The 24,925-nt window shown below is 40.7% G+C and overlaps 1 protein-coding gene across 4 annotated transcripts in view; it reads left to right on the forward strand.

Annotated features, from left to right (window-relative positions):
- NHSL1 (NHS like 1) overlaps positions 1-24,925 on the forward strand; it is a 238,658-nt gene that overhangs the window by 175,619 nt on the left and 38,114 nt on the right. For all 4 annotated transcript variants that reach the window (XM_027085228.1, XM_027085198.1, XM_027085210.1 and 1 more), the window contains exon 2: positions 3,883-4,035. In XM_027085228.1, the coding sequence (XP_026941029.1) occupies positions 3,883-4,035 (153 nt within the window). The remainder of the gene's footprint in view (positions 1-3,882; positions 4,036-24,925) is intronic.

Raw genomic sequence — 24,925 nt, forward strand, 5'->3', positions numbered from 1 at the left:
AGTTCAAATGCCTGACTTAACTAGGGAGTCAAAGAATCAACAGACTGGCTCTAAGACTTGGCGGCTCCAGTGAAAAGATCTGGATGTTCACAGTGGCCCAGTGAAAATGGGGAACACATTTACTTCACCTCAACTTCCTTAAGGAAAATCTGCACTGTTTTTTTGGAATCCAGAGAGGAGAAACTTCTGATCTATTGGAGAGAAAACTGAATAATTGAGCACCAAGACAGAAAGACCGATGTGACTATCATGCAAATAAGAACTGTGATTGGCTTTCTCTTTCTGTACACGTTGTCACTGGCCGCTCTCAGCCTTAAAGATTAGGTTTCAGTGGGAGCGTTTCAGGTTCAAGGACTGTTAATGGTTTGTAACTGCCTGACAATAAGCTCAACCTCAAAGTTACATCACCCCGGGCAGATGTCTAAGGATTCAAGGCCAGAGGAAGAAAGTTCGAATCTGGAGCAGAAGGATGCCGCTTGCCACCTGCTTGCTGCGCTGAGCTTTTAATGTGATTCAAATTTCTAAGCCCTATGTAGACATCCTGGAAATGGTGGTCTTTATTAATACAAAGATCAAGTCTTTAATTAAACTTTTTAGGAAGAAAAGTAAGTAGTTTCTTTTCTCCCCCACTACATGCGAGTGTGTGTGCGTGTGTGTGTGTGTGTTTTATGTACTACTTCATCCTTTCGAGTGACGGAATTAAGAGTGTGAAACAGCATAATTGGCATGAGTTAAACTCCATTCTATACCAAGTTGTTCAAACACCTCAGACTTTTGTAACTCTAGGGCAGCATTCTGTGATTTTTTTTTTAGCATGTCTTATTTATTTATAGTTGGGATTTTAGGTGAATTCATTTCTGCTGCTCAAAAGAAGTCCTTTGAAGAAGGGGAGGGAAAAAAACCCCTGTATTTACTTTATGTCTGCCTTGATGTACAGTGTATGGTTTTTTGATTCTTTGGCTAAATATATGAGGAGCCTCTGTGTAATGTATCACATATTTTTGGTGGGGATGATCCTCTAAAACTCCCTGGCACTCTGTTAGGTATTTAAGAGCTCAAGGACAGGCTCTGTCTAGACTGATCAGTCATTGTAAAGTACATAGCTTTTGTGATGTGGCTTCATTGTATTCTTACCACTGGTTTAAATTTCTTTAATCCAGGCGCTTCTTCATTCTTTGGAAAGTATACTTTTTATAAATACATGGTTCTGTTTTTTACATAGTTGTTGGCTTATTTTATTTTACTTTAGTTTTTGGACCAGTGGATTTAAGCTGGATATATGTGCCATGGGCAGGAGCCACTGGTAAGAGGAACTCTGGAGAAAGCAAAAGAACAGCCCTTGGGGCTCATTTCTACAGCTTCCCTGGTTGAAGGCTGTCTTTGGATGGGCTGATTAAAGTCTGCCCTGGCAAGAGTGAGATACACCAGGGGAGAGACAACTGTTCTTTCTTAGGAGCCAGTTTGGTAGCTGTGTGGTGGGGCTGATGGTGTGATTACACAGACACTATTACTTGGATTTGATTTGTAATTGGCGAATAGGAAGAGTTCCAATTTTCAGTATTTTCCAACTATGAAGTATGGTAATTCAGTCTTTCAAATAAATAGACATTAGCGCAAAACATTGTAATTAACTGTGGCTACTCTTTGGGGGACATATGGTGAGTCCCACCCTGTGCAAGATTCTCAGATACATAACTAAGAACTAAATCGGGTCTCTGTGGATTTCATAGATTAAGTTTGATAGTTCTATGCACCATGCAAAACATTTGTTCCACGGAGGTTATGTGAAATGCCAGGTGCCTAGTTTACATGCTGCTTTTAGCAAACATTAAAAGCAGAAAGCACACAGGACATTTCTGTTTTTATTTAACTTGATGTCTAGTTCTCAATGTTTATTTTCCCATTTCGCAATTTATGGAGAAAGTGGGATGGTTTTAAAAAATTTTGTCCAGTTTTATTGAGATATAATTGACATATAGCACTGTGTACGTTTAAGGTGTATAGCATGATTTGACTTGCATACATCATGAAATGATTTTCACAATATGTTTAGTGAACATTCATCACCTCATATAGATACAAAAGAAAAAGAAAAAAATTTTTTCTTTGTGATGAGAATTCTGAGGATATACTCTCTTAACAACTTTTATATAGAACACAGCAGTGTTACTTGTGTTCATCATGTTGCATATCACGTCCCTAGTACTAATTTATCTTACAACTGGAGAAGGTGGGATGATTTAGGAAATGAATTATTTAAAGCCCGCCTTGTAGAATTCAGTAGCTGTAGAGAAGATGGTATATGGGGTGAGCGCTGACCATAGTATATGTGGTGGCTTGTGTTCCCAGGGGCACTGAGAAAGGCCAAGTTCCTCTTCAGCGATGGTTGAAAAGTCAGGAGCTACCTTCAAGTAATTGCACTGCTCTTGCCACAACCGTTCTTTACATGAGTTATTTCATAAGCTAAGACTTTACATATATTAGTTCATTTGATCTGTTTAATGGCTGTAATAGCTGTACTGTAAGGTACGTTGGGTTAACTTTAAACATGTTCAAATAGAAAGGTTCAATAGTTCATGCACACCTGTTGATTTTATTTTACGAGTCTACTTTATGGTCTCATTTCCAGGGACATGTTATGTTGTAGAAACAAGTATGCCCAGAGTGCCCTGTGTGGCATAGGTCAGAGGTAGGGGAAGACTCGCCCCTGACTCACAATTGTCGTATCTGCTGGTTTTACAGGAGTTAGACTAGTCACCCTCAGTAACTGCCTCAGCACAGGGTCCTTCTCAAACTTCTTTAGTCTCTACTACACCTGGCTTATGGCAGCAGTTATATAGAGAGTATTTAAAAAATTGTTGTTGAATATTTATGGTGCTGTCAGTTTCGTGTTGGTACCCCACTTAGATTGTGTTGTCAGGAAAAAATGAAATGCGTAGAAAAAGCGATCCCAGTCCCTAGAAGGATAAAGGAAAATTGTCATAGAGATTTAGCCTACCTGTCATCTCCCCCTCTGATGTCCTCAATCTCTTTTGTGTTGGAAAAATTCAATTGAATTGGATTATATTGGGAAAAGTCAATTGCATTGGAATTTCTAAAAACATTGAAATATAAAAGTATTCCATGAAAGCGAGAAATACAGAGAAAATTTTGTAGCACAAATGGATTTCTAATTAGATATGCTATTTAAATGTATTACCTTGAATGTTTATGATTAGTTTTGTAAAAATTCAATTGAGTTTATAACAGTGATGTTTTAAAAATAATGCCTTAGAGGGGAAAGAATTGGTCCCAACTTCTTAGTAGAAAATTTGTTTTCTGTCTTGACAATCTAACATTTACTAAAGCAATGACATAGTACAATTGACTATTATTTGTCATGGCGGAGTTCAGCAGGAGTTGGAGGTCTTCATTGACTTTGTTAATCGCTTTCTAACATTGGAGTAGAGGGAGGGCCTAAAAATCTGGGAAGCAATTAACTGAACAAACACGAAACACAGTGGGAAGGACCCCTGTGATCTGAGATTGAGTCTTTTTTTTTTTTTTTTTTTTTGCGGTACGGGGGCCTCTCACTGTTGTGGCCTCTCCCGTTGCGGAGCACAGGCTCCGGACGCACAGGCTCAGCGGCCATGGCTCACGGGCCCAGCCGCTCCGCGGCATGTGGGATCCTCCCGGACCGGAACACGAACCCGTGTCCCCTGCATCGGCAGGCGGACTTTCAACCACTGCGCCACCAGGGAAGCCCCCTGAGATTGAATCCTATTCAAAATTTGTTCCATTTCTCCCTTGCTGGCCCTTACCTATGGATGTGTTAGGTACCAAGAACTCACCTTGATGTAACACATTTAATTTGACCTCTGAATGTGTTCTTTCTTTCTACAGCTGTTTCCAACCTAGATGAGGAGAGTCGATGGACAGTCCACTACACTGCTCCATGGCACCAGCAGGAGAATGTGTTCCTTCCCACCACAAGACCCCCCTGCGTAGAGGACCTGCACCGCCAAGCCAAGCTCAACCTCAAATCAGTATTGAGGGGTAAGATGGTGCCCTGCAAGCGTGTTGTTCTTGGATTATTGACTGTTAGAATTGAAAGCATAGATTTAGTTGCTATTTATAATGAACGGATAGTATGCTGTGTCTTTATAAAATATCATAAATACTCAGAACCTAATACATGCCTAATATGTTCTGGGCTCTGAAAGCTGCCGGTTTACAGATATGCAAAACTGTCCTTAAAGAGCCTGCTCCATGTTAGAACCCTCGAGCATGTTTAAACCACTAGTACCAATTTAATCCAAATAAACACCTGCTGATGTGGGGAATTTTGCCACTGCCTTTTTAAGACTATTGTAAGTATTCAAAGCAAATTGTTAAAGCTAGTACTTTGTAATGGTTTGTTCAGTTAGTTCAAGTTGGGTGGAAAGGGGACCTAAATATAGACTGTGAAGGAGTGCAGAGTGGTTTGATTTATCAGAACTTGGGCAGCACCCAACGGGGCTCCTTTAAGCCCAGGTGGGCAGAGTGCACTGTGGCCAGTAGGAAATCCAGGAAGAGTGTACACCTGTATCTAGTTTAAAATTCTCATTTTTTACCTCAGCTTGTTGCTGATGTTAAGAAGAGTTTACGCATGGTACAAAGAAGGCATCCTAAAAGTGATAAAGGAGGGAGGACGTTCTTTAAAAGAGGAAGAAGTGACTTTTAAGATTCAGAAACTTGCTCTTAAAGCAACAAACCAACATTCTTATCCTACCAGACTCTGCTTCTACCAGTTTCCTCCTCTGTGCTGTTTGGGATCTAACTATACTAAAAAAGTACTTGTTGCTTATCTGAAATTTAATTTAATCAGGCATCCTATATTTTAATTAATTGTTTAAGACTTACATCTAAGAAATACTGTTATCGATTCAAGAAAAACCCAGCATGAGGACCCCTCTAATTTTTATGATATTTTTTACTTGTGTATCAGTCATTTATTAAGTAATTCATATATTAATGTACTGTTACTATAACTGCTGTGGTTACTAGCTAACATTTACTAAACACTCAACTCTATACCAAGTATTGCTCTAAACCATTGCACATATTATCTCTTAATCCTCACAATAATCTACAAACCATTACTGTGCCAGTTTTACAGATGACAACGTAGAGACACAAAGATTAGAAACTTGCCTAAGATCTCAAAGTTAGTGGCAAAACCAAGATTTAACCTTGGACAGTCTCAGGCTATAGAGCCCATATTCTTAACTGCTGCCTTTAACAACCTTTTGTTTGAAACCTATTATTCTGGCAGAAATGCAGAATACACAGACAGGGTCTCAGCTCTCGTGGAATTTATACTTATACCTAGAGTGCAAATCACAGTGTGAAAAATACCCGAGAGGTGCCAAAAATTGCTGTATTGTAATTAAAGAAAGCAGATAATCTCTGCTTAGAGAAGGAATAGCTGTCTGTAGACTCACAATAGATTTGGTATTCCGAGCAGAACTGTACAAACATTTTCTATCATGGCCCTGTTTTTTCTTCCTTTAAGCTTTTATAATGCCTCAGTTATCTCATATGTATCTTGCAGTCTTATGTATCTTGTATCTTACAGTCTTGGCATTGGACTTTCCAGCAATGAGGACATTATTGAGCTCCCTTTTTCATTTAGACTGAATACCCTGTATATTTAGTGACTAAACGCTTAAATGAGAAGAATCGCGTTAGTTGGGCGCCTCCATATGGCCTTGGAGTTGTACTTTGACCTTTGTTGACTTCATGAGGTGCCCAAACCCAGCCACAATTTCTTCTAGATCCCTGCAGTTCCTAGTGATTTGTCTTTAGTAAATTTTGACAAAGAGCTTCTCTACGTAGAGCTCACCTTCCTCCACCAAAGAATTACTAAGAAGATTAAATGGCAAGGTTCCCAGGACAAACCCCTGAGGGAGTGCCATTGTTAACATTTCTCTTGTTGCTCTGAAGACAGAACACTGCATGGTCTGGCTTGTAGAGAATGCTTTCTCAAAGGTATATGTGAGTTTGAATATTCAGGCCCAGTGGTTTTTTGATAGCTCTCCAGGAAATTGTGCTTCACTACCTCTTTCATGTATTTTTCAAGTACCAGATCAGAGCTTCTCTTTTCTGCCCTTAGAACACTGAGCATCTGTATATAGATTTTTCTGATTTTATTTTCTTTTGGACTGTTCAACAGATACCTATGAAATATCATCACCACTGGTTTTGCCTACACTTAGATTTTATTTTGAAAAGGTAAATGCTTCAGTGATTGCTTAAATGCCCTAAAATCGTTCATCGAAGGGATTTACTATTAATAAAATTAATAAGTTTGGGAAATTCTTACAGCTCAACTTTTAAATCTGGATTTAAATGCACCTTAAGAGATTTCAGATAACTGATAACTTGAAGAATAGTGGTTGAGAAAGATGAAACGAGAAAGAACATCTGAGTTCTTTTGTTCTTCATTTATTTACTTTTAGTCACATGCACAGAACTTCACATACCACTTCCCCTACATCATGTTAGCAACTCGAAATAAACACATGAGTGCAGAGTATTTATTGCCTCATTATCAGTGAAGATTAAAAAGAAAAATTCCAGTCCCTTACTATATGGCAGCTGTTAAAGTATGATGTTATATAAGATTATCAGTCTAAGTTAATATGACCTCAACAGCCTTTGCTTAAAAATACAGAAAGGTAGGTCACTATTCACAACGAGCATTCTAATATTTTGTTCCTCCTTTTAGTCTTACTATGACTTTGTCCATTGTTTTAAGGAAGAAATACTATCGTTTAATGTTAAACAGGTTGGTGCTTTTTCTTAATCATTAAATGCTCATTGTCGGAGCTGTTCTGTCAGTTTTTGTGGGGCGCTCAGCTCCCCTCTTGAGGACCATAAAATACAGAGGGAAATGATACAGTGAATACTAACAAATGAATAACTAAGTGTTGTAAACATTTGCTTATGTTAAAGTAATGCACAGATGCTTACTGGTCAGTAGAGTGGTTGAGGAAGGCACTTTTTTTACGAAAAAGCTAAGCTTGAGTTAGTACATAAAGGTAGATAATAGACACTACTTAATACGTCTTTAAGAATCAGTTCTTTGCTATGCCAGGAGTTTTTAAATGAAGAGACAAAAGGTCGTGGGTCCCCAGCTTTGAAGAGCTGAGCTTGCTGTCTGGTGTCAAGACTGAAGTAAACAGACAGTAGTGTAATGGAGACGGGCGTGAGGTACGCTGGGCATATAGGGGAGAGCTCGGTCAGCCAGAACAGCACTGGGAGACCACCACTCTCCCATTCCCCCGCTGCGGAGGAGATGGGCTTTCCTGGTGCGTCACACAGCATGTGGAGTGCCTGCAGCAGGTGGTTTCCATTCCCGTCCAAATAAAGCAGAGATCTTTTATATTTGTTGTTGGGGGCTAGTCTCTGGAGAACTTGATAGAATTTAGTGACCATGCTCTTGGATCAAATGATTTGGTTTTGTTGATTTATTTAGTTACTAGAGATTTAGGTAATGACTTATTGCTAACAACAGTACAAACGTGTACCCATTTGTTTTTGTTTTTTTATTTTTGGCTGTGTTGGGTCTTCACTGCTGCGCACGGGCTTTCTCTAGTTGTGGCGAGCGGGGGCTACTCTTCGTTGCAGTGCGCCGGCTTCTCATTGCAGTGGCTTCTCTTGTTGCAGAGCACGGGCTCTAGGTGCATGGGCTTCAGTAGTTGTGGCACACGGGCTCAGTAGTTGTGGCGCGCAGGTTCAGTAGTTGTGGCGCACAGGCTTAATTGCTCTGCGGCATGTGGGATCTTCCCGGACCAGGAATTGAACCCGTGTCCCCTGCAATGGCAGGCAGATTCCCACTACTGCACCACCAGGGAAGTCCATACCCGTATTTTAAGAGTATTTTGATATTTGGGGAAAAAGGACATCTGGCTAGTAATGAATAGTGAATTTTACTGAATTTCCAGAATTCTTCCCTTTTAATTTCCATAGTTATTTGAACCCTTCATGCGCTTCATCAGAGTTAGTTGTGATGATCAGTAACCTTTATCTATCTAAATTTTTATCTAGGTAGTTTTTATATATATCGAAGGGGCCACAATTCAGTGGGAAAAGGGGAATTGAGGGATGAGGTGGGCTCGCCCAGACTCAATGAAAGTTTCAGATTTTATTTCTTCACAACCTGTAGGCCTCATTTGACAGTTTTAAGATTATTAAAGGCTGAAACAAACATGTTATTTTTCAGCCTTCATTCCCCCAAAAGGCCAACTTGGGAGAGAGAGATAAACATACTTTCTCATAGTATGTTTAACAGGCAGTTTGGTTACTGCATCTGTGTTAACTCCTGCCTGAATTAGTTCACAGAGCATCTGTTGTTGGTATCAGAAACCGTCTAGTCACAGCTCTCATTCCTGAAGAAATATATTTTAGCAGGTCAGCCTACTCTGTGGCTCTAGAATTAGGAGTGCAAGCACAGGGTGGAATGTTGGATCTGGCCTGTGTTAATTCAGAGTCAGAAGGTTATGTTTATTGTACCTGGAGAGATAAGAATTGGGGATTTACACTTTGAAGAAATGACTATTTGTACCAAGTGATTTAAAACAATTGTGTGTGTGTGTGTGTGTGTGTGTGTACAGACCAACCTGTTTAACATTAAAGAGTGGTATACCTTTCTTAAAATTATGGACAAGGTTTCCAAGTAGTCCCAGCCAGGTTTCTCTGACAGTTCGTGACACACAGACTTTATCTAAGGGTCACTGCATCTACCTTTCATTGTCAAGAAACCACCTACTAGCTGCATTTTGACTTGGACAAGTAAGTCTGTTCTGGGAAGGGCTGTGGGGATCTCTGGATTTGATGAGGGGGCTTGGTGGTCTCATCTGTCTGCATTGGGCTGATGGGCCCCTGGGATATCCCAGGTGCCCTGTGGTTTTGGTTATAGAGTCTCCTCTTGGGGGTCCTGTGGCATTTTTTACAGAGCTTTCTGGAAGACACCTTTCTAGGCATGACCTGGGGGATGTTGGCCGAGAGCTCTCTGTCTTGCAATGATACATCTGCTCACCACCCAGACAGGCTCAGGACGAACATCTGCTTTGCCCACCTTGTGCTAATGACAATGAATTTTTCATCTTTTTCTTTTCTGTCACTTTTTAAAAATTATGACATAGAACACAGACAAATACATAAGACTCGCACAGTTTAACAAATAATTATAAAGCAAACATCTATGTAACTATTATTACTCTGGTCAAAAAATAGAATATGACCTGAACTCCAGAAACCTCCTGTTGTTCTTGCTTTCTAGTAGGAAAAGCCCAGGTTTCATGAAAAGTGCATGGGTCACATCTAGGTTCACATCCTGCCTCTTTTATGTACTAGGAATATATTATTTGAGTTTAATTTTGAGTGCATCTCTTTAACATTTTGAGCTTTTTTTTTTCATCTATAAAATAAGATCATAATATCTGTTTTCGTGGGAATAAAACCAACTTATTTATATAAAGTGTCTCAAAGTACCTGCGCCTCAATGTGGAAGCAGTGTTTGTAGAAAGAAGGGTGCCTTTTAAGTGCAGTGGAATACAGATAGAACTTTCAGCCCTCTTTCCCAAAAGGCTGTCATGATTTAGCTGACACTTGCTCTCCCAGCCATTATGCTCCTGGGATATACAGTGGGGAGGAGGAAGAGAGGAAGAGAACAAGGAGCTTCGTCAGATGACAGTGACAGCCGTCGACACTTGTTCATTTCATCCACATGAGCAAAATTCCTTTTCCCCGACTCCCCATCAACCTCTGAAAGACGCCCAGGATGCTACAGCTAGAAGGGCCCTCCCCGGTCCTCTGGTAAATAAATCCCCTTTCCATTTTGTAGATCAGGACCTATCAGAGTTAAGGGATTGATTGACAGCTGCTTTGCCGTTTATAAATGGCTCTGCCCAGAACTCCAAATCAGGTTTCTCAGCCCATGCTGGCCTGTTCTGATCTCAGATCCCAAGGGCCTATCTCTGACGCCTCTTCAGCTGCCCTCAACTTCCAGAAAGGTCACTGGGACAGGGCTTATACGGGGAATCCAAAGGCTCACGGCAGATTGGGTTTCTTCAGCCAGTTAATTTAGGAAATGCAAAATAGCCTAAGGTGGTGGCTTCCCTGTTGCTCATGAAAACTTCTCTTCACTCATTCCTGATTTCATTAAAAGTCAAATATGTTTAAGAGAAATAAAGGAGGCTTCATCGTGAGACATCACGTGTGACAAACATCTGTAACCATTGTTTCATCCTAATAGCATTTGGTGCGTATTTTTAGGGCAACGGTAGGTCATTAGTAACTCGATGGACTTAAAAAAAGAGAGTAATAAATAGGTTATAAAAGCGACAAAGGAAAGAAAGAGAAAGGAAGAGAAACATTAAGTATACCAATGATTTAGCACTTGTAGCCAGTTTACTCTTTGCCTACTCCTGTACTTACATTCTTCCTGAAGAATCCTTTGGTAAAATTGATGTGCAAAAGGAGATGGTTAAATGTCACTGGTTAAAGAAGGATTGTCTTTCATTTTTTTTTTTATAAGAAAGAAACATTACATTACACTCATTCATGGAGAATTTTAACTTATTTACTAGTTTAAACAAAAATAGGCATAGAATTGAGGGCAGGGCAGGGAGTGGTTTGTTATTCTGGAAAAGCCGCTGAACAGAAGTAGGATGTGTAATTGTCTCATCTTTCCTGAACCACAGAGGCATTGACATCTTGTTCTGTTGTCAGTAACTGTTCTGAAAAATGAGTTAGGAGACCAGAATTGTGATTCCAGTGCTGTCAGTAGCCCATGAGGCGTTGGAAAATCATATACCTTTTTTTAAAAAGTAAATTTATTTTATTTATTATTTATTTTTGACTGTGTTTGGTCTTCGTTGCTGCGCGCGGGGTTTCTCTAGTTGCGGCAAGCAGGGCTACTCTTCTCTAGTGCGGTGCGCGGGCTTTTTATTGTGGTGGCTTCTCTTGTTGTGGAGCACGGGCTCTAGGCATGCAGGCTTCAGTAGTTGTGGCATGTGGGCTCACTAGTTGTGGCTCGTGGGCTCTAGAGCGCAGGCTCAGTAGCTGTGGCGCACAGGCTTAGTTGCTCTGCGGCATGTGGGATCTTCCCGGACCAGGGCTCAAACCCGTGTTCCCTGCATTGGCAGGCGGACTCTTAACCACCGTGTCACCAGGGAAGCCCCATATCCCATTTTTGTACTTGGCCTCCTCCTCTGGAAAACAATTTTCAATCTCCAAGTTCCCTTCTAAGCTCCAAAATTCTGATTGACCTCTTTTAACTGTTTAAGAGTGATATGCAAAGTTTATTAACACAAAGATACAATTTACGGCTGAACACAAATACTGACAAATTGAATTGTCCACAAATCTAAGTTTGTGGTGACATAAAAGTTTCTAAGTGCACCCAGCAAGTGAGGCACTGGTCTGGATGTTGCAGCAGAGTCAGAGATAAATCGACATGGCTGCTTTCCTAGTTTACACCTCGTCAGAGAGAGAAGTGTGTGAATAACTCACAAGCTTGATAATGGTGGTATCACTGAGCCACACCCTTGTCCATGGGTGTTGTCTTTAAAACAGAAATCTAATCATGCCTCTCATTAATCATTTTTTACCAGCTTTCCACCATTGGCAGGATAAAACCGAACTCCCTTAGCATCTGAGAACCTTCATTACCCCTGTTTGTCCAGCCTCACCTGACAAATCACCCTTTCTCCCCATGCTTCTCTCCTCCTACACCCAAGATCTTTACCTTGTGCCCTTACACGTAAGGATAAAGTCCTTCTGTGGGAACCCTGGCTTGTCTTGCCCTCCCTTTCTCTCCACCCAACGTCTCAGTCCACTTCCTCTCTCTTCTAAACCACAACCTCTCACACCTGGCCAACTCCTGTTCCCCTTGTAAGGGTCATCTGGTTGATGCTCGGGTTCCCCCAAAGCTTTCCTGGACTCCTCCGGGTAGACCTGGGCATCCCTTACCCACTTTTCTACACATGCCCACAGAACCTTACACCCCTCCATTAAACTAGTAATTGTGTTCACGTGTTTATCCCCCCACCTGACAGCAAGACCTTTGGCAGCAGGACCTTTTCTTGTCATTTGTGTGACCCCAGTGCGTGGTACTGTAAATACTCTTGTATTTGTGGAGGTCCTGGAAAGGTCATCTCGAGCTCACGAGGAAGATCAGTCACAGAACAAGTGGTGAGAACACGAGAGTGAGGAGATTGGAGATGGAGAAGAGTGCAGGGAGAGGAGTTGTGAAGGTTGAGCCTGGAAGGCTTTGATCTAGAGGGCTGGAAGGAGAAGTCAGCAAAAGAATAACTGGGGAAGAAGAGAGGAAATCAGGATGGGGCAGTGACCATGGTGCTCAGGGATGGGCAGAGTCGGAAGAGAGGCTACTGAATTGGTCAGTAGGCAGTCATTGGTGACCGTCAAAAGAGTGGTTTCAAGGGGGTCTGTGGATTTAAGAAGCCAGGTTTCACGAGATAATTATTTTAACAAGCAGAAAAATAATACAAGTAATATTTTTTAAGAAATAAATGATGTCAACAAGGCAAAGAGAAAAAGGACAGTATTTTGAGGTGGTGGCAGGCTAGAAGTAGTAGTATTATTTGTTTTAAAAACTAGAGCCAATTAAAACATGGTTGTAGACAAAAGAGCCCACAGGAGGAGAAAAGGTTGCAAATATAAAGAGAGAATGGGAGCATTCCCTGAGGAGACAGCAGGCAGTGAACGGGCGCAGGCAGAGGTCAGGTTTCGACTTCTAGTTCCCAGACAGGACTGGGGAAAGGGCATTTTGAGATGGAGCAAAAAAACACTGAATATGTTTATTAAGGGGTGTTGGAGTCTTGATAGAAAAATGGCCCCCACTATGTGGCTAGTTCCTTGGTGAGAAGGGTGACTTCATTTGGAGCTCTCTCGTTCAGTGCTTGTGAATTTAATTAGGTTGACTTTTCAAAGACAAATGGTAATGTTATTAAAGACTTTTTTTAATGTTTACTATTTCATTAGACTTCCTTTGGAATTTTTATCCTTAGGGAAAGTTGCCCAACCTGATGAAACAATGGATTGAATTCTCTGTTGAGAAAAGAGAAGTGCAAAGACAAAAATAAAAAATTAACGGAATGGGATGATATACAAAGGTGGCGGTTTAACTTCTGTTGTTTGGTTTGATGCCACCCAAAATTTTTTATAATACTAACTCTCTGGGTATGATAACCCTGAAAGGGTAGTTAACCTGTGAGAGGGAAGTCAGATGCAAGAGCAAAGAAAAAGGAACAATCATTGCTTTTTCAGTGGGTAAAGAGACCTGTTGCCTTTTTTTAACGGTAAGCAACACAAAAGATAGAATAGCAAAGACAGTCATTTAAATGATCCAGGTCTCAACAAAGCACTATGGATTGTTTAAACAAAAGGCTTTTTGTTTTGTTTTTGTGTCCATGGTCAGTCTGCTGTTTCAGCAATTCCATTTTAATTCCTGATAAAGTGAGTAACTTGAGTGGCTGCTATATTTCGCCCAGCGCAGCATAAAAATGCTACATTGAAGGTACTGTGGATAAGGTTGTTATCATTCCCTGAACAACTGAAGTCCCTGGTGTTCGTTTAGAATCTTTGCAGGCTATTTGATATTGAGTAACCTTGGTGATGCTCCACGACTGCCAGTGATAGGGCTTTTTCATTCTAAAGTGAAATGAGATCACCTCCAGTTTGGCTGTGCTCTGGTGGTGCTCAACTAGGGCTTGCAAACTCGCAGCACCTTCCCATTTATCATGGGCACCAGAAAGCTTTCACCTTCATTTAAATCTGATTTAGTTCTTCAAGTCTTAAATGACTATGGGTGTGTGAAGAGAAGAAATGTTAAAAACCAGTTTTCTGCCATGGCAAATAACATTTGAGGAATAATTCCTTCCATGGTTTGCAATGAAAAATAAAGCTAACAGTTTTATCCAATGGTATAAGTTTTAATATTTAATTCCTGCGTTTTGGGAGGTTTTTATTCCACCCTAATAGAAATTAACCATAGAGGGAGAATATCGGTCAAAATGACCTTTTTTTGCCCTTCTGCATAAGTGAGATTGCCTGTGGTGTTTCATGTCAGTGAAGGAGATACTGGTCCCAGGGTATGGAGCGAAAAGACTCTTTTCAATGCCTTTTCAGTATATTAGCAGATTCATTTCCTGTGTGACTGTTGAGCTGATGACACCACATTTTCCCATCCTGACCCCTTTATCTCCCCAAACTCACTAAGGAGATTGAAATGAGAAGTCATTTGGAATAGTGCCAAAGTAAGTGTTAGGCGTATGAATTCAGCAGTCTGCTTGTCATTCCCCCCCTCCTTTGGCAAAACCCATCCATTTCAAAGGTGGCTTTTCTGACCATCTGTCTTCTACCTTACTCCTTCCCAAAACTTTTCTGGGAGCTTTCCTGTGACATCTGTTCTCTCTGACCAGAAATCTTTGGGGGAGTTACCCGTGATGGAATTAATGTTTTCATGCTGGATTTGGTCAGTGTCCCTGAAGTTGTACCAAGACCAAATTTTCTTGTATAGATAACCCAAACAGAGCACTGAGTATCATCTTCCCTACCTGCTCTTCCCTCATCCTCTTATTTCCTGAACATATATGTGATTGGGACCCCTTCCCCCTTAAATTCTGTGTTGCTGCTGGCCCCAACCCATACCTGCCAGTTGTGCTTAATAAACACTGATGACATGGGTGGTGTACCAGATAGATAGGCAGGTCCCATGCCTTGGGTAAATTAAGATGGAAAGTATGGCCAAAGATAAAATACACCTGGGTGAGGGATGGGGCCGGCCCTTCTGTCACATAATCACAGTACCCTTTCAAGTACTGATGGTTCATTCATTTAATGAACTCCCTGGCCACCCACACTGAGTAAATCATGTCTGGCTTAGACACCTTTAGGAGGACATTGGCTTTTACTTTCAGGGCCTGGGAAGCCATTGGAGAGGTTTGAGCTCAGGAGTGACATAACCTGACTCATCATTTTTAAATGGTTAAATCTGGTTCTGTGTTAAAAGTTTGCAGTAAAGGGATCGGGGTGATGCAGGACACTGGGCGGAGATACCACTGGAATCAAGGGAGAGGCGGAAGCAGCCTGAATCAGGGAGCTTTGTTTAAAGCCGAGCTGATGCGGTACGTTAAAATAACAAGACCTCTTCAAGCGGTTTAAGGGAATCTTGACCTGTAAAGTACTTCTACAGGAGCAAAACTAAAGCTTTTTCTGAAAACAACAGTATTCCTTAGGAACCGAAAGTAAATACCAGATATAGCATTTCTCCTCCTCCTGCAGTGATCTGTTAAATTCTTTTGTCCTTTGTTTCCTGTTTTCCTCTCAAGTTATTCTGTTGGTGAGTGTGGATCATCTGTGACATAATAAAAGCAACAGATGAACTCTCTTTTCCCCTCGGGCCTTTTATCATTTCTCACCTGGAATATGTAGGAAATCTTAAACTATGAAAATTCTGCTTCCTTCTTCGGGAGCCTCTCCTCTAAGTGGAAGACTTTTCCTTTTATGTCACTCCTACCCCAAATGGTTGAATGGATTTCACATCAAGCACCTTTAATATTGTTTCTCCTTCTCCGTGGCCACTTTACCTTCCTCTGAAACAGTTTTCTCCTCCTGTGGCTCCCAGACCAGCAGTAGGAACATCACCTGGGAACTTATTAGAAATGCAAGTTCTCCGGCCCCACTCCAGACCCACTGAATCAGACACTCTGGGACCCACTGGTCAGCCAAGTGGTTAACAAGCCCCCGGGGGATCCTGATGCACCTTAACTGGGAGAACCAGTGCTCCATAAATTGTCATGTGAACTTGTTTAATCAGTCAGCTAAATCGTAAACACCTTGAGAGTTGTACCCCTTCAGTTTCACTAGCTCATCGCAAGCTAAGGTTCGAACACACAGCTGTTGACTGTCGGAGTTTGAGCCCTTGACTGTCGCCATTCATCTCCCTGGCTGTTAGCAGAAGGTTACTTGAACAAACTGATTCATCCCCTTCCAGGACGCTTCCTTCTCCTTGACACGTGGGTGATTGTTGGCATATTTTCTGATTGGCCGTCTCTTTCTTACCTGCAGTTGAACAAAGTGTACTCTAACACCTGGAACATTTTGTCTCAGATGCACCATTAAGAGAGGAGATATTTCAGAACTTTTAGGGAGACTTGGGCTCCATCATTAAAGCCATATATTTTCTCCTTTTCTTTTTTATTTTATCGTACTTTGGATGCAAAGTATCTTTGACGTGACGATTGATAAAGAAGTTGTCTTATGGACTCAGATATGCAGTTTTTGGAAGATAAATTTGGATATAATACTTCATATATAATAATATGCTTTTATATCATTGTAAGTATTGCTGTATAACTTCATATCAATTCAAACTCTTACTCTTAAGCGGAGAGGGCAGAAAGGGATGAATCATTAGTGTAATAGTAAACCAAAAAGGCATATTTATTTGGAATCTGTTATTTTAAATTGCTGTCAAATTATCTAGGACAATATCCATTGAAAATATCTATATTAAGTCCATGGTGTCTTTAGATGTAACATAGCTTTTCAACTCACTTGATATGCTGCAGTTAACTGAATAACTTAAAAACATTTGACCATTTATAGTCTCTTAATTATGTTCTAATTTGTTGATTCTTAAAGACGATTTAAATAAATTGACGTACAGCTGTTCTGAAGAAAAGAGTTTATGGAAAGTCCAAATGTAATTTTGGAAAATCCAGTATACATGACTGGCAAGGCAGAATCTGAACTACAGTATCAGTATGATTTCTTTCCCTTGCTCAGGATTGCCAAACCCAATAAATTAAGGTACTAGAAGGCAGATCCCTTCTATTTTAAAATACATTTTGGGTTGATTTTCATTAAGAAAATAAGTTCCCTAATGTTTACAGAGCATAATAATTGAGTGCAGTAAATTTTTCCTACATGCTTATTACTTGAAAGCTCGAACTAGAATCTTTAGCTATATAAGATCTGATACAGCTGTTGGACTGGGATTGATTATTGATTTTCTTCTAAATATATGTTTGTAGTCTTCTGTGTTCTCAGTTCTCTGGTACCGGACAAAGATATGTAATAGAACTGGCGTTTGACCCTGTCATTGATAATCTGATGGATAAATAACTGGGATAGAAGTTTGGAAACCTGGATCTACCAGAAACTTAAAACACTTGTGTTTTATAATCCATAAGACAGGTATAATATCTGCTTTCCTTCAATTCCCACAGAAATATTTTACACACAAATCAAAATGATGGCCAAGGGCTTTCAGTTTAGAAAATAACGCATTTATTAAGTGTCATCAGGAGTAATGGCTTTAAAAATCAGTGATCTGAAAAAAAGAGTGTTTTAGACTGTGGTTCATCACAGAACATTCTCACTGAAGCAGTACATCATGACCACTATTTATAATTAACTTTGGAACTGGAGTCCTCCCAATTGTTAATGACCTTGAATTATAGGAGGAGGATTATGAAAGATTTAATCTGTTAAAAAGAGACCACATTTAGATTTTAAAGTATGGTACATCTAAATGCTGTTCTGTTGTAAAATACCAACATTGTGCTTTTGACCTGAATGTTTCAGCACTTTCCTAGCTGTTCATGCCCGTATACACCACCACTATACATATAACCTGAAAAATGACAAAACAATCTTTCTTAACTAGTCCTTTTGGCTTTTAATGCAGCAGTGCTTGTTTTCTTTTTTCTTAAGTATAATTAATTTACAATATTGTGTTAGTTTCAAGTGTATAGCAAAGTGATTCAGTTGTACGTGTGTGTGTGTGTGTGTGTGTGTGTGTATGCTTTTTCAGATTCTTTTCCATTATAGGTTATTACAAGATAGTGAATATAGTTCCCTGTGCTATACAGTCGGTCCTTGTGGTTCACCTATTTTATATTTAGTGGTGTGTATATGTTAATCCCAAATTCCTAATTTATCTCTCTCCCCTACCCCTGCTATCTCCCCTGCTATCCCCTTTGGTAACAATAAGTTTGTTTTCTATGTCTGTGAGTCTATTTCTGTTTTGTTAGTACATTCATTTGTATCATTGTTTTTATATTCCATATGTAAGTGATATCATATTATATTTGTCTTTCTCTGACTGACTGACTTCACTTAGTATGATAATCTCTAGGTCCATCCATGTTGCTGCAAATGGTATTATTTCATCCTTTTTTATGGCTAAGTAATAGTCCATTATGTATATATACCACATCTTCTTTATCCATTCATCTGTCAATGGACATTTAGGTTGCTTCCATGTCTTGGCTATTGTAAATAGTGCTGCTATGAACACTGCGTCTATCTTTTCGAATTGGAGTTTTCTCCAGTTATATGCCCAGGGGTGGGATTGCTGGATCGTATGGTAACTCTATTTTTAGTTTTTTAAGGACAGCAGTGCTGCTCATTTTAAATACTTCCTTTATCATTGCTTTCTCTTCTTACTCAGACAAGCTAATGTTCAGCAAACCTCACTTGTTTCCCTTTTAGCGTCCACTCATCTTACCACATCATTTCCTTAGGGAATAAACGACAAATCCTTTTCTTCCCACCTTGCATTCAATTTCTCTTTCTCCATCTCCTCCTTTTCCTTCTATCTTTCGTTTAAGTAAGTCAGAATTTAGTAACCATTTAAGTTAAAAACTTTGTTCTCTCAGAGTATACTTCAAAGTCTTTATAATAAATTCATGAAATTTTTCACTTATAATTGTCTCTTACGGAATTATAAATATGAAAACATTAATTATGACAAATTATACAAATCAATGGTAAAAATGCCAGTGTGCTTTTACTAGCATCACTAGGTGATTTACTTTTCCTCATACAGGTAACGTTCAGGCTCTTATTCTGGTTTAGTTGGAATTTATGTATTTGAGTACTGTTAGCTGAGTCACAGCATCTGGAGGAAGGTGGTAAATACAGGTGAGATCATGTCACTTCTCTGTTGGTAGTCTCCAGAGGCTACCCTCCGGCCTCGTGGTGACAGCCAGAGTCCTTAAAGGAACCTCCAAGGCCCTATGTAACCTGCTCCCCCTTTACCTGTCTAACCATCTCCTATTGTCCTTCCTCTTCACCCAGCCCAGATCACTCTTCCCTCCAGCTCTTTCTTAGGGTGATGGAACCCACTTTCTTCACTCAGATGTCACCACTCAGGTAGCCCTGCTTCAATACCACTCCCTGTGCCCTTCCCTGCTTTATTTTTCTCTTAGCACTTAGGACCTTCTTACGTATTATGTAGTTGATTCTTTTTACTGTTTGTTGTCTGTGACCTCTTAGAGCATAAGCTCTATGAAGACAGGGGTTTCTGTTTGTTCTGTTCACTGTGGAATCTCCTGTGCCTGTAACAGCACTTGGCAGGTAGTAGATGATTCATAAACATTTATGACTTAACAGATAAACGTGGCATGGGGGTGCTTTCCTCTGGACTGTACCTGAGGAACCGAGAAAAGAGAATTGTCTTAGGGGTTGATGACTTCTTCCAACTTCGATCCTGCCTTTTTGGCAGTAATTGCTCCTCTACCTCCTGACTCCTTTTCTTTGCTATTCTTTCGTTAAAAACACCACTTGGACCTGGCACAGCAGAGGATCTAAGGAAGTATGTGATATGGTTTATAATATTGAAGAGTTCAGGCTAGCATGGAACGTTGTAGTAACTAGGGAAAGCTTTGTGGAAAAGGGGATTTGAAGTAAACCTCAAAGGATTTTGATTGAGCTATCTTGAAGTAGCACAGTGACTTGGGTTCCCTGTAAGCGTGGCGGTTGCCACTGCCGGCCAGTAGACCCTGGTTGCCATCGTCTATAAGAGGGTTTGGGAACTGATGATGGTAATATACATTATATATTAATATGTATAATTAATATAAATTGAAGAATTTATAAAATAACTTCCAGAAGGGATCAAAAGATTTTCTTTTTCTCCTTAAAATTCTGAGTCTGCTAATCTTTTCATTACCCATTTGAGATATGCAGTGTTTTCACCTACAGACCTGCTTTCCCTTTGAGGAGAAGTTAAGAGTCCATCTCTAATCTTAATTTTAGTAGACCTTAAATACCAACATCCTTTTAGATGAACATTTACTTATTTCATTTGTACTCATATTTTAGTTCTTGTTGTTATGGAAATGAAAGTATAGGGGAAAAACTATAATCAAACTAGTTTAACACCTTTTCTTTCTCGGAAAGAGTTTAAGGAAACTAAAACCCAAAAGTGAATGTACCGATTTGCTAGATAAAGGCTAATGTTATTTTATACATAATTAAGGGTGGTACAGAGAGATATGAAGGAGGGTAGTTTCTCGTCATAAGCAAGTTGATACTCTCAGGAAAGAGCACCAGCTTTGGGGCCAGAATACCTGGATTCTAATGTTGGCTCCACCAATTGGAGCCAAAATGTGGATAATTATTATCCCCATCTCTTAGGCTCATTGTGCAGAGTAAATGATTTACTGTATGTGAAGTGCTTAGAGCAATGGCTTGTTCATAGGCAGCCCTCAATCAAAGTCAGTATTATTAATATGCAGTAGTTAGTATGTCTGCTGAGAGTTGTTTTTACATCTCGCCTTTTCCTACTACAAAGGGTAACTTTTCTTGGGACCTTAGAGATTGGGCCTGAAGCTAACAGATGTTTCTTGCCCAGAGTTGCACAGCTCTTCAGTAGCCAAACGGGCATCTCCAGATGCCCAATTCCTGTCACAATTTCTTTTCCATGATGCTCTAAGGTTTCTGCCAAAGGCACCCCATGCCATTTCTTTGAAGATCCTTATGAATGTCTTTCACATCTTAGCATCTCCTGGTTCCACACTGGGTTAATTTCCTAGGGCTGTGATGACAAAGTACCACAGACTGGGTGGCTTCACACAGTAGAACTAAAAACAAAAACAGTAGAACTTTATTGTCTTACAGTTCTGGAGCCTGTAAGTCCAAAATCAAGGTGTTGGCAGGGCCATGCTCCCTTCAACCTCTAGTGGAGAATCCCTCCTTGCCCTCTTCCAGTTTCTGGTGATCCCACATGCTCTTTGACTTACGGCAGCATAACTCCAGTCTCTGCCTCTGTCTTCACAAGGCTGTCTTCCCTCTGTGTCAGTGTGTCTCTGAATGGTCCTGGTGTCTCTTTTTCCTCTTCCCATAAACATCAGTCATATCGGATTAGGACCCACTCTAGTGATCTCATTTTAACATGCTTACATCTGGAAAGACTATTTCCAAGTGAAGTCACATTCATAGGTACCAGGGGTTAGAACTTCAGCATATCTCTTCTAGGGACACAGTTCAACCCAGCACACATACTTTCAGATCAGAGAACCTTGATCCTTTTCTCTCCTTGCTTTGGTAGTTACAGTATATCAAATACATTTACCAAGCACCTGGCTGATACTCTTTCAGTGTAAAAATGCCCCTAAGTATAAGGCTTTGTCTTACATGAAACTGATTAGGTTTGTAAATTTTGTAGTTAGATTAATTCAAATATTTGTGCTCTGTTTTGGATTGAGAGGAGTTAGAAATAAATGTTCAGGCCATTGACAGTAAGAGAATCCCCGTATGAGTGTCATATCGACTTGGGAAAAGCAATACAACCTCCTGATGTTTTGGTAAAGACGTAGCCAACAGCTTGGTCAAAGTGTAGAATCTTAAAGAACTGTGTAGGGCTTCCCTGGTGGCACAGTGGTTAAGAATCTGCCTGCCAATGCAGGGGACACGGGTTCGAGCCCTGGTTGGGGAAGATCCCACATGCCGCGGAGCAACTAAGCCTGTGCACCACAACTACTGAGCCTGTGCTCTGGAGCCCGCGAGCCACAACTACTGAGCCCACATGCCACAACCACTGAAGCCCGCGTGCCTAGAGCCCATGCTCCGCAACAAGAGAAGCCACCGCAATGAGAAGCCCGCGCACCGCAACGAAGAGTAGCCCCCACTCACCACAACTAGAGAAAGCCCGCATGCAGCAACGAAGACCCAATGCAGCCAAAAATAAAGAAAATAAATAAATTTATTTAAAAAGAAAAAAACAACTGTGTAGCCAAGCAGGTCTTGTTATGGAATTGCTTACTGGCTTTTAAAAGTGGGAGAGTTTGGGGCTTCCCTGGTGGCGCAGTGGTTGAGAGTCCGCCTGCCGATGCAGGGGACACGGGTTCATGTCCCGGTCCGGGAGGATCCCACATGCCGCGGAGCGGCTAGGCCCGTGAGCCATGGCCGCTGAGCCTGCGCATCCGGAGCCTGTGCTCCGCAACGGGAGAGGCCACAACAGTAAGAGGCCCGTGTACCACAAAATAAATAAATAAATAAATAAAAATAAATAAAAGAAAAAAAATAAAAGTGGGAGAGTTTGAGGTAGTTATGGTTTATGTGGTAAATGCTGACAGCAGTGACTGTTTTTTGAGCACCCTCCAGGTGGAGTGTTCTGTGCAAAGTCCTGACACACCCTGACCTAGTCTCTCACCTTAAAGAGCAAAGTACTTGGAAATATTTGTTGACTGATTCTCATGATAGCTTCCCAGAAGAAGTACTGTGCCAGCGCTAGAGGTGGGATCTGAGTTTCTAGAAGGTTAAAATGCTGTCCCCCAGGTCTCACAGGTGGTGAGCGGTGCCTGGTTTGTCCTGGATTCCAGACACTCAGTGGCTTCCCCATAGAGTCCCTCCCAAAGGTCAACGCCCTGTTACTGAAACACAGCAGGGTAGCTTTTCATCGCAGATTCCACATCGGAAGCCTCTCAGTCTCGTTCAGGAAGGATTGGAAATAAACACTTAGTAAGTGTTGGGAGAAGGGGTGACAAGAATCTGGAAAATCATAGATTCAGTGTTGTCCCTCTTTTTGGAGGAGTCATTAGAGCTGGTGTGGGATAGTCTCATTCTCCCCCTCGCTTATGAGGTAGGGTGGCCCCTCCTCGTCCCCTCTGAAGTTAGGTATGGCTGTGTATGTGGCTGCTTGTGTCCAAAGAAATAGGAGCGGAAGTAAACTCTGGTTATTTCTGGCAGAAGTTCCCAGAGCCAGTGTGAAACGCACATTCTCCCAGCGCTGCTGCCTGATGGTCCAAGCACAAGCTGAGAAGGACCTTCCCTCGGCCTGGTCCCTGCGTGACTGTGGTGAGCAGAGCCCCCAGTAGCTCTGCCTAGACCAGGAGAACATGCAGGAAAGAATCTTCTTGTTGTATTAAGCCACTGGGATTTTGGAACTGTCTGTGACTGCTGTATATTCCAGCTCATTGTCACTAATTCAATACATTTAGGAGCAAAACAAAGAGAGTGGAAATTCATCAAGGATTTCCAGTAGAGAAAGTGATTTTGAAGATAACTCTAAATCTTCTTGCAGCAGACTCTCTCAGCATATATACAATATTAAAACAGAAAGTCTAAAGAATAGTTTAATATGTGAAGGTTTGGAGGACAGAACAGTATTAAATTCGCAAGATGTTTAGGTAACCATCTAATCCTAGGACAGTATTTTTTGCTTCTATATTAAAAACTTTGGTCTACCAAGGTGTTCGTCCATTGTTCTTGCGCTAAAGAAAATAGTTTGACATGAAAGGAAGGAGGAAGAAATTTGTGGCTGGGAAACCAGAGGACACAATAAACAGTGACACCTTTATCCAAGTAGTACTGTGAGAACAATAGCATGGTTTTACTCTTAATTTCTGTTGCAAGAGACGTATGTGTTAAAGACAGAGCTTCTGTTACATTTAGTATCGTGTTTCCCTCCTGTGGTTACTGGCATAACCTGGCTTTAAATTATGCTTTGCCTTGCTCTTACCATCAGTTCAGTGTTTGAAAAGTCTTTGTTTATTCATGATGGCTCGTACTCACTTACATCTCACTCCACAGACAATAAACTCAGTTTTTAATGAACAAAGCCATGGTTTAGAAACTGAGAGCCATTCCAACTTGACAGGAGGAAATTTTCCTAGATTTCCCGTAGAGTTGGAATAAGATAAATGGCAATGGAATTTGATGAGTTTACTAGATTGCAGAAATCTGATAAGGGTATAAAAAATTGGTCATCTGCCATAAATTTATATGGACTTTTTTTTTTTTTTTTTGGCTGCGTTGGGTCTTCGCCGTTGCGCGCGGGCTTTCTCTAGTTGCGACGAGTGGGGGCTGCTCTTCATTTCAGTGCGCAGGCTTCTCATTGCGGTGGCTTCTCTTGTTGCGGAGCACAGGCTGTAGGCGTGTGGGCTCAGTAGTTGTGACTCACGGGCTCTAGAGCACAGGCTCAGTAGTTGTGGCGCACGGATTTAGTTGCTCCACGGCATGTGGGATCTTCCTGGACCAGGGATCGAACCTGTGTCCCCTGCATTGGCAGGTGGATTCTTAACCACTGCACCACCAGGGAAGTCCCTATATGGCCTAATTTAATCTTAGACCAGCATCGTGTTCATTTGATATGCTACTGTTTGTTATACTACTATTTAAATATTTTTGTGACATAAACTTAATCTTGGGGGAAAAAAAGGCATTATCTTTTAAACTAGGCTTAAAAGGTGACACACATTGGAAATACTAATAATTGTGAGCCTTTCATGCTTTTAACTTATGGATAATAATTTTACAATATTTTGGTCTTTTAAGATTCAACGGGTATCGAGTTATTAGGCTACTTTAAATTTCTTTTTAATTAAAAAATTGTAATTGGAGTGTAACTGTTGTACAATATAGTTTCAGGTGTACAACATACCAATATGATATTTAAATATGTTACTAAACAATCCTAATAAGTCACCATACAAAATTATTACAGTATTGTTGACTGTATTCCTTATACTGTATATTATATCCCTGTGACTTATTTATTTTATAACTGGAAGGGTTTTTTTTTGGTTTGTTTTGTGTTTTTTTGTGGTATGTGGGCCTCTCACTGTTGTGGCCTCTCCCATTGCGG

This window comes from Aethalodelphis obliquidens, unplaced genomic scaffold (assembly GCF_003676395.1).
Source record: "Aethalodelphis obliquidens isolate GAN/ISIS:26980383/991018 unplaced genomic scaffold, ASM367639v1 scaffold3, whole genome shotgun sequence".
In the NCBI taxonomy this organism is placed as follows: Eukaryota; Metazoa; Chordata; class Mammalia; order Artiodactyla; family Delphinidae; genus Aethalodelphis; species Aethalodelphis obliquidens.